The sequence below is a fragment of the Poecilia formosa genome, unplaced genomic scaffold (genome assembly GCF_000485575.1).
Source record: "Poecilia formosa unplaced genomic scaffold, Poecilia_formosa-5.1.2 Scaffold308, whole genome shotgun sequence".
Taxonomy (NCBI): domain Eukaryota; kingdom Metazoa; phylum Chordata; class Actinopteri; order Cyprinodontiformes; family Poeciliidae; genus Poecilia; species Poecilia formosa.
This window is the reverse complement of record NW_006800247.1, coordinates 83547-94311: the sequence shown is the minus strand read 5'-3', so window position 1 is coordinate 94311 and position 10765 is coordinate 83547. Positions and strand designations below refer to the sequence as shown.

Below are 10765 nucleotides of genomic sequence, written 5' to 3'. Positions count from 1 at the left end.
TTCTACATTTATAGTTAAAACAACCCAAACACAGGTGAGCAAACCCTGATCCCGTTTCCTCCTGCTATCGGTTTAACCTGAGCTAATTAATTAAAGCTGTTAAGACTTCACACTACAATTTTAGAAAACAGACGGAAAAAAAGGAAATTAAAATACTTCTGATCTGATTTTCAAGTGCCCCTGTCGTAACTCCTCCTACGTCACTCTTCCTCTATTTGCTTTGAGGAGTCTGCTTAAATTTCTGCAGTGTACCCCTCAGCGCTTTTAGGGGGTAAAGTGACGCTCCCTGCCACCATTTCCTGCTGAAACTGGTTCACAGAGAGGATATCACACTTTTAGTTGGCTCTCCATGCCAGAAGCACAATGGACTGGATAATTACTCTGGCACTTTTCTGTTCAGGTAAGGAACAATTGTGTATCTTTATTTCATTCAGATGTCTTGTCCCAATGTAACGACTTTATTAGGTGTGATTACTTGATGGTAGCTGCAGACAATAAAATAAGCTCTTGTTTTATCCATTACTTCTTGAATGTTACTCAACAAAGTCATAAATAATAGAACTAAGCACAAGATCTATGTTTAAAATCCCCTATGTATATCATCTATAAGATTAAATGTAAAGTAAATACAGTTTCTTATGTCTTACGTAGAAAAAAGCAGAGGCATTTTATTCTTTAGATACTGAACTTCTTACAGTCCTTACTCTGGCCACAAGAGACGTTTTCTACGTGCATTGTACTTTGCTTCACTTATATTTAGTGATTGACCATCAATAAAATATGAAAACTTGTCATTACATATATTTGTGGATAATGTTATCAGGTGAAACCTGTTGGAAAACAAACTAATCTGAACTTTTAAGATCAACACTTTCAAGTGCAGCTTTTCTGTAAAAATATTTCAAAACATGATTTATTGCATCCTTACTGCCACAGTCTTACAGGTGGTGGTTGAGTAACATCCATCCATTTTCTGAACACCCTTGTCCCTCAGTGGGGTCGGGAGGGGTGCTGGTGCCTATCTCCTGAGTAACATCCACATCAAGCAAAAATTTATATGTCGACAAAAACCAAAAGGAAGCATAGAAAAACAACATTCAAGGTGCAAAAACTTATTATGAAACGTTCCTGGCTTGTGAACAAACTGGAGGGAAAATGGAGGGAAGACAATGAGTTACATGGGGCAGACTAGCTGACTAAGCATCCAGCTGTGACTACGAACCGAAGGTTCCAGTTCTCACTAACATTAAATTAGTGAGAACTGACGAGTGGAACATGATTTATCTGAGAAACAAATGGGAGCTGTCAGAAAATGAACTGTAAAACAGGAACTGAACAAACAAGAAACTAATCAGCACCACAGGATTAAAACACACCTGGATATAAGACTCAAAACCAACAGGAGACTGGGAAATGCGGAAATAGTAGGAAAACAGGAAGTAAAGAAAATACAGAACAGAAAGGACCAAAAAAACCAAAATAAAACAGGAAGCTTCTAGTAAGAAATAACTAAATTCAAGAAACTCTCCACACCTGATGAATAAGGTTCAATAAATGACTCTCACTTTGAAACAATGAACAAACCAGAATGTTAACATCCAGATATCTGCAGAGGTTTACCACAAAAGAAGTTTAATTCAACCCCCCACCCCCCAGGGTTTGAATTAATGGATGAACAGTAGAAATTTGTGAATGAACATAATTCCTATATACATGGAATCCATACTACATTTTTTGCTTAATTTGCCATCTGTAAATGAATCAATATTCATATCTCATACATTCTACAATTGAATGGACATTGAAAATAAGCAACAGAAAAATAACCTGATATAATTTTTTCACATTTACTATTTCCTTGTTTGCTGCCCCCAAAGTCACACCACCCTGAGTGGTGAACCATAATGTCAAAATCTTACCTCGTGTGACATTATTCATTTAAAGAAATATCCAGCTAAAAGGTGGCTGCACAGTGGTGCAGTTGCCTTGCAACTAGAAGATCCTGGGTTCGATTCCCAGCCTGGGGTCTTTCTGCATGGAGTTTGCATGTTCTCTCTGTGCATGCGTGGGTTCTTTCCAGGTACTCCGGCTTCCTACCACAGTCCAAAAACATGGCTGTCAGGTTAATTGGGTTCCCTAAAATTCTCCTTGGGTGCGTGCGTACATGGTTGTTTGTCCTGGCTATCTCTGGGTTGCCCTGTGACAGCCTGGCCACCTGTCCAGGGTGACCCCGCCTGTCGCTCGTTGGCAGAACCAGAACCCAATGAGATAAGGCTGTAAGAAAATGGATGGATGAAGCTAAAAGGGTTTGTGGAAGAAGATTCCCAACCTAAGACTTTGGTATTTAGTGCTCCCTAGAGGTTAAACACAGACATTGCTGAATATGTCAGCTCTCTCCCGTAATCTTCACCGAAATGGTACTGTACACAGTCATTAAAACAGAAAACGTGAATAACAAACAAATGATAAACCCGCTCATGGCTCTGTATTAAAGAAATTCAGGGAATTGTTTTCTTCTTTTTTTCCTCAGTGCTAAAAGCTGCAGTCGGCTTTAATGTTGATTCTGGGTCTTGGACAACTTTGAGTGAAGGTGATGAAAGTTTTGGCTACCAGGTGGTGCAAAGACAATCAGAGTGAGTCTTGATTAAATTTTTAAAAACTTTGTTTTGTATAATGTTTATAAAATGGTTTCCAAATATTGTTTTCTGTGTTTCTCTCAGTGTGCTTGTCAGCGCCCCACTACTGGAGTATGAAGGGAATAAAAGGGGACGGATATATCGGTGCAACCCAAGAGAGAAGAGATGTAGCAAAATTCTTGCTCTAGGTAGGAATAATTTTACTCCTGATTTTAGGTGTGCACAAATTTCACAATAAAAAATATTTAAACTTACAAATTTTAAAAGTTGATCTCATGACCAGATGTTGGTTGCACCAGGAGCTCCAAGAAAATATTTCACACTAAATACTGAGCAATGTCAAACATGCAGTCCTATAAAAAGTATTTCCTCCTTCAAACTTAGATACTCCATATTGTGATCTAAATATTTTCAACAAGGCAAAAACACACAATCTTACCAAAATTTTTTGTCTAGTTTTGAGTTCAAATATTTTAGTACACTTGAACTAACACAAAAATAGCTTAGAAGTAACTTCTCAAAATATGACTAATAAGCTTGCTTTAAGTTAATCAATCTTAAATACAGCCACAAACGGTACAACCAGCAGATGTTTGTTTCACTTAAAACTGGAAAAAGGTCTTGTAACACATTGCCAGTGGAGCAATTAGTATTTGTGTCTATATTAAAAATTGTTGACTTAAAGCAATTTTTTACTATTATGTTAATTTGTCTTGTCTATCATCAGTTGTGAGGGTTTTTAGATGAAAACAAAGTGAAATGCTGCAATAGTATGGTATTTATTATATGGGAACCAGGTAAAATCGGTGATAGCTTAGAAAAGTTGTCACCACAAGTGATTGTTTTTACAGAGCAAATAGTTGCTGTCAACATGTCTCTTGGTTTGGCGATGGCGAATGATCCGTCAACACAAAACACAATGGTGAGAGGATGAGCTGCAGAAAATAATGAATAGATAATGGATGAAAACATAAAGTTAAAGTGACCATCAAATATGAATTTGTTATATTATTGACACCTTTTTCAGGTATGTGGTCCAACTATTCCCAGAGACTGCACAACTATCACCATGTCTAATGGTTTGTGCTATGAGATCGATCAATATGATACGATTGGAAAGTCTTATCCGTCTGCGACTGAAGGTAGGCACAGTGAGCTTGTTCCATCATAATTATGTCACTCCCTCTGTAAACTGGATATTAACTTTCTCATTAGCACATTTGTATAACGGTCAGGAAACCGGTCTGGATCTCTGATTTCTTTTCAGAGTGTCGAAGCCAAGCTGACATTGCATTTCTGCTGGATGGATCAGGCAGCGTATCTACTGAAGATTTCAACACAATGAAAGACTTTGTGAAAAAGCTTATCGAAACATTCCTGGGAAGAGATACACAGGTGAGTCTCTCATTGGTAATTTGGTCTATTGTTTTAGTAAATGTGTCTGCTGCTGGGCATAGCTGGGAGGCCCACAAAAATGATCCAGTAAGGCAAATGGGAATGAAAAAAATTATCATAACTTCTTCATCAAAAAAGTTTTTTTAAAGTGTACATCTTGTTTAATTTATTTGCTGTTTTTATTGTACTCTAGTTCTTTTTTATTGAAGGGAGTTTTAATTTAATAACCATGTTTTTGTTTTTTTTACAGTTTGCCATAACCCAGTTTTCCAGTGATCCACGAATAGAATATGACTTTAATACTTTTAGCTATTCCAACTGGAAATCACAGATTGACAAGATCCGTCAATTAACTGGACAAACATTTACAGCTGAAGCCATTAAAAATGTTGTGTAAGTATTGTGGCTTGTCAATGTATTACATACTACATTATTTCAAGTGTATTATACAGAAAGCTTAAATTAACAAATGAAAAGTTAAAAATAATTTTCAAAAGTCATGATAGAATACCACTTTTTCTGTTTAAAGAAAGCAAACATTTATTTAGCAGCTCATGTTTTTCACCCGCAAGTTAATATAATTATTGATGTAACTCAAGAGAGATTCTAGATTGACCCTAGCCTGCCCATTGCCTTCCTGTGCTTTTCGGCTCAATTCAAATCTCGCTTACAACACAATCTGGACTTTCTGCCATTTACTTGGATTTTCTCCAGAAGAACATCTACTGGGCCAATCAGCAAACAGAAGGAGAAGTTGAGAATGATGATGTTGATTTTCTGCAGTGTTTTGTAGTCTGCCTGTAGTTTAAGCAATGGTGGCGGAAGAAGTGAACAAGTTGGCCACACTTCCCAATATTAAATGAACATTAATAGTTATCTCATTCGGTTCAGACCTTCTCTTTGCAGAGGAGGATACCCATCTTCTAACTTATGGTAAGCTTCATAGCGTTGAACTGGCGTGTTACATAAGTTACAGGGAAACGTTAACAAATGGGTCAAATTTAAAACCTCAAAACAGACCACCGCTCCAGGAAGCGATCGTTCCTGTATGACCCCTTCATAAGAAGAAAACTTTCCTTCAGAATATCATCTCTCATCTGGGCGCTATCTGAGAGCTGATGGGGCCACGTGGTAAAAAGTTATGGACAAATGACTTTGGAATGCATCTGGTGAATCTGAACCATTGCTGTGAGATTATTTTTCCACTGAAGGGAGTGTTTGCAGGATGAGGTAGCATTCAGAGTCTTGCTAACTTCTGATCACTTAAATTGGCGAAATAGTGCCTTTCAAAACTTTGTCACTGCAGAGAAAGAGGTAACTGTAATCAGCCAGATGACACAATGTGGATTAACCATTCAGCTTGTTGAATATTAATTAAAACTAAATGAAAATGAAATGTCATTAAATGTCGAAATCAGTAATCAGTGATCGGTATATATATATATATAATTAATTTTTTTTCTTCTTCGTTTGGTAGGGAGGATGTCTTCTCACCACAAAAGGGTTCCAGGTCAAATGTGAAAAGGATTTTGATAGTGATTACAGATGGACAGTCAAATGATCCCGAACAATTACCAACAGCAACACAATTAGCTGATAAAAAGAAAATAGCTCGATTTGTTATTGGCGTAAGTTGCATCTATTACTTCTTTTCCAATTTCTTGTAAATATTTATGTCTTTTGTGTGTTAAAACTAGATACACTAAATTTTCATACCGCAAAAACCTTTATTAGCTTTGATACTTACTGCATTGTTACATCCTCATTTGTAAGGTGAATCTGTCAAAAGCATAAATCTAAAAGACACAGTTTCTTTCTTTTCCTCTCAAGATCTTGATATAAATTCTCACATATAATCCAAACTTTTAAAGTTTTTAAAACAAATTATTGTACTGTGCTAAAAAGTCAGAAAAAGAGGTATATTTTTCCGACTTTTTTTTTTGACACAAAAACATGGACTAAGAGAAAATTTAGATGAAGACAATTGTGACTACCGTTTTAAAAAGAACTACTGCAATATAATGTTTTACCCGCATTGTATTTACACCTCTAGGTGGGGGACGCATTCACAACTGATGAAGCAAAAGAAGAGCTCAAAACAATTGCATCTAAACCTGCTGATGATTTTGTGTTTGAAGTGGGAAGCTTTGATGCTCTTGACAGAATACGGAACAATTTGCAGGCCAAAATTTTTCCCATTGAAGGTAAAAAATGTATAGTTTTACAAACAACTGTTCACTTTTCAGCATGAAATGTATAGTTTTACAAACAACTGTTCACTTTTGATATCACATTTTATTTCATAACTGTGGCTTTTAACAAATCACAATAATATAACAAATATATAGTTAGAAATTTTACTTTTGTACTTTGCAGAAACAAAAACTCAAAAACCTACAAAACATCTCAGGTTTCTGAGTTCTCTAATGAATTCAGAAACCTAATATCTTTTTTTGTTTTGCACAGGATCTCAAGGGACTGGACAGACGCTGAAACAAGAAATGTCTCAAGAAGGCTTCAGAACAGCTTATGTGTCTGGGGTAAACAATACCAAAGTGAAATTTTCAGAGTGCTATGGTGTTACGGCGTTAAAAACAACCCATATTTGAAATAAACTGCTCTCTTTGTTTTTGCATTACAGTATATTCAGATGACTATGGTTGGTGCTAACCAGTGGAAAGGAGGCTACAAGAAATACCAACTTGGGGCTGATTTAAAACCAGTCTCATTTGAGCCATTGTTCATTGAGCCTAACAGTTACCTTGGTAAGAATAGATCAGAAATCTGATTTCTAAGCCTTTTTACCTGCACAATTTCAGTTTGATTTAACAAAGATAAACTATTGACCCAGAAAGCTGCTATATTAGTCTATTAAAAAGCCACATGTAGGTATTTCAGTTTGTTAAACAACATAACTGTCCAAAATGTTTAATGTTACAAAAACTATTTTCCCTGATGTCTCTGATTATTTAACCTTTAAACTCCAGGTTATTCCATGGCTGTTGCTACAACCAACGGTGGTCCTCTGACAATTCTTGGTGCTCCAAGAAATGAACACAAAGGAGTTGTTATGACAGTTTTCAAAGAACAACCGAGAGATCAAATCAGACCCTTTGAACGACAGGTAGGTACAGATAAAACCAGACATTTACATGTACTCAAAAGAAGACATAACTCATTTTCATCTGTGTCTGGCATTAAATTAGGGCAATCTATTCTTGTTTTAGGACAGCAAGGAAAACCGAAATTATTTCTGTTTGATAAACACCAAAATAATGAGATTACTTTCTTACTTTTTCCAAATTCAGTGGCTCAGATACATTTCCTTTGTATTTAATAGAAAAAAAAAACATGTTGATATTCTTGGGTACTGATAGGAATTTGTAGGGCCAGCATTTCATGAAGCTTGATGGCCTTGTTGCTGAACACTATTCCCCCATTACTGTGATTACTCCTAAATAAAATTTATAAGCTAGATATTTCCAATCTAAGTTTCAGAACCTAAGAAGCTTTCAACATTAAGGTTATGTTGTCCTGTATGGAGGACCAAAACCAACATAAGAAATAAAAGCATAAATGTCATGAAGTGGTGGTTTGAGAGGTGGTGAGGATTAACGCTGAGACCGAGGTTATGGTGATGATGAAGATGATTTAATAAAGAGAGCTCAAACAGTCCAATACAGGCAGCACGGCAGAGACTATAGCACACAGCTAATTACCGGTAGCAACTGAAAAAACTGAAGACTGAATACACGAGCAACCAACACAGGACTTAACAGTTCAACTGTGATGGGGTGCAGACAAATGACAAAAGACTTACGACGGACAATGGATGTAACATTGACGAGGACTCAACAAAGGACAGAGACAACAGGTGGGGTTAAATACATAAGGAGGGTAATCAGGGAACTAGACACAGCTGGGAGCAATCATCAGGGAAGACAGGACTCACAGGAACAGGATCAAAATAAGACAAAGAAACCTAAACTAAACATACAGAGAACTCAGAAAAACCTAAATCCCGACAATAAATATATATTTCAAAAAGAAATAAAAGCATAAATAAATCTTTTCTTTTTCATTTCCCCAAAACATGCATTTTTGTCAAGAAAAGTAAATATTTTGTCTTTTTTTTGCTTCTCCCTTTTCTGCTTGCTTTATTTCTGCTCACTGTATTTCTGCTTGTTCTTTTTCTGCTACATCGTTATGTTAATGAGGAGAGCTGCCTTCTATGTCCAGCTCCTCTACTATTGGTCAATAGAGCTTTGGAACCAACGTCACTGCGTCAGATGTTGTGGGGCGTTTAGGTCTCACGCAGTCGCTCGGTGCCGTCTTTGCAGGCCACAGACCAAAACAAACCTTATCCCGGTGGTTTTACTGCAGTGAAGTTAGTTTCGAGTTGGATATTGGATACATATGTGTTTAATGTGGAAAACTTACCAAAATAAAGTGGTTGATTGATTGATTATTCCAATATCCGCTGAGCAAGCGGTGGTTAGCTCAAGGCTGATCCGATTTATGAACGCTAATTTCGGCCAGCTGTTCTCCAGCTCCCTCCTCAGTCCCTAAGTTCACTTCACTTAGGGACTGTCAACAAATTTCGAAACCAAACACTCCTGTCAAACAAATGTTAATAAATGCCTTGCCTTGCGACCAACCGATACCAAAACGTGGTAATTCATGCTTATCCATTAGACACACTACCCTCTATTTAAATGTCAAGTCATATTCAATATTTTAAATAACTTTAATGTTAAATAATATATGAACACATATAAACAAAACAAGCCAGGTACGAGGAGGTGTGACGTGCATATGGGTCTCATGTGAGTTATGTATGTGTCAGACCATGAAGCCTAACTGAAGCACGTGATTTGTCAGTGATTGTCTGTGAATATGATGTCAGGTTCACACACAAGCGTATCAGTTCAGGGTCACAGATGTTCCAGGGAGGGGAAGGCAGCAGAACAGAGCCTTCTTCAGACATAACAACCAGGGGAGGATAGCTGGCCAGCCAAGACCAGCCCAGGGAGCCAGATTCTGATAGCAAAAATTTGTTTAGGTAAGGCTGACATAAATTTAATGCCTTCCTTGAAAGTCTCGTTGGTGCTTCTCAGTGGCAAATCCAAACAGCCAAATTTAGGGTCTCCCGCCTGATCCGAGCGAACAACGTTCTCCAAGGTCACATCATATCCATTCTGAGTCCGAGATCCGCTGCTCGGCCACGGTCCTGCTCTAGGATCGCACCCAGTCTAGTCAGTTCAGCTCCCGTATTATCTCAGTCTGAGTCTTCATCGCTCTGCAGATCCCATCAACCGTACCTGGCAGCCTTGAAGTGGCCAAAATGGCCGCCGGTATCTTCCGAAATTTCTAATAATCCAGGTATCAGCAGCCAACTCCAATAAGCAGAAAACCTGTTATCATGAATCCAATCATGTACACATCTTCAACATCCTCGACTGACAGCATTGTCAGACACATGGTCTTCCACTTCCATGTAGAATCCATCGTATATCCAGCAAAGAATGTCCCATCAGGACACGAGGGTTCCCCTTTACCCGGTTTCCCAGTGGAAAAAATTTTAACAATTGCCTTGAGAGACCAGCTGACCAGATCCATAATTTGCAACTTCAGAAGCTATTAAAAAAAAAAAGACTCTAAAACACAGGACACAGACGCTGAGCAGGGAAGATAGGGAGGGCAGGGAGACAGAGAAAGAGTGTCCTCCTCCTTTGAAGGACAGAGCATAAAGGTCCAAAAATAATAACTTCAGTTTTATTTCAGCTACAGTAAATTTTGGCACATTTATCTGTTTTAAGCATCTATTCAGTGACTGGAGGGGTTCAGAGTCACCTGGTGACATGGTAATGTAGAGCTGTGTATCGGCAGGGAATAAAAAGGGTCAAATCAAATAAAAATGAGTGTACCTCATCTGCACATACTACTACAGTATGTGTAGATGAGTAACAGTTGTTCTACCAGTGAAGTTAGTTACTGTTTGGTTTGGAAATTTGTTGACAGTCCTTAAGCGAAGTGAACCTCAGAGCGCTTGAGAAGGGAACTGGAGAATGGCTGGCCGAAATTAGTGTTCATGAATCGGATCAACCTTGAGCTAAATATGCTGCTTGCTTGGCGGATATTGGAATATCCAATATCCAACTCGAAACTAACTTCACAGCAATTGGTAACACAATAAAACCACCAGGATAAAGTTTGTTTTGGTCTGTGGCCTGGAAAGATGGCACTGAGCGACTGCGCAAGCTGTAAATGCCCCACAATGTCTGACGCAGTGACGCTGGTTCCAAAGCTCTATTGACCAATAGTAGAGGAGCTGGACATAGAAGGCAGCTCTCCTCATTAACATAACCATGCAGCAGAGAAAGAGCAAGCAGAAAAGGGAGAAGCAAAAAAAGGACAAAAAATATTTACTTTTCTTGACAAAAATGCATGTTTAGGGGAAATGAAAAAGAAAATATATACATTACTTGATGGAAACTCATGTGTAAGGAAAAGGAAAAACAAAATAAATATTTATGCTTTTATTTCTTATTATGTCGGTTTTGGTCCTCCATAGTTATGAAGTCACCTTCAAACTAATTTTCTAACATTCTTAGTCATAGTATGTTCGACAGACAAGTTTAGCTTCCTGGAAGATGTATTTTGACATACTCCAGACAATGATGGTATCTAGTTTGAGAAGTGTATCAGAAATTCCTCAGCACAATACATGGTGC

The 10765-nt window shown here is 37.7% G+C and overlaps 1 protein-coding gene across 1 annotated transcript in view; it reads left to right on the top strand.

Annotated features, from left to right (window-relative positions):
- The first annotated feature begins 224 nt into the window (after positions 1–224).
- The window catches only part of LOC103152373 (integrin alpha-M-like), a 38645-nt gene continuing 28104 nt past the window's right edge, over positions 225–10765 (top strand). The window contains exons 1-12 of the mRNA XM_016661039.1: positions 225–400; positions 2531–2633; positions 2721–2824; positions 3488–3558; positions 3664–3778; positions 3904–4031; positions 4282–4424; positions 5509–5659; positions 6085–6235; positions 6498–6571; positions 6673–6796; positions 7019–7155. Of these exons, the coding sequence (XP_016516525.1) occupies positions 364–400; positions 2531–2633; positions 2721–2824; positions 3488–3558; positions 3664–3778; positions 3904–4031; positions 4282–4424; positions 5509–5659; positions 6085–6235; positions 6498–6571; positions 6673–6796; positions 7019–7155 (1338 nt within the window). The 5' untranslated portion in view covers positions 225–363. The remainder of the gene's footprint in view (positions 401–2530; positions 2634–2720; positions 2825–3487; positions 3559–3663; positions 3779–3903; positions 4032–4281; positions 4425–5508; positions 5660–6084; positions 6236–6497; positions 6572–6672; positions 6797–7018; positions 7156–10765) is intronic.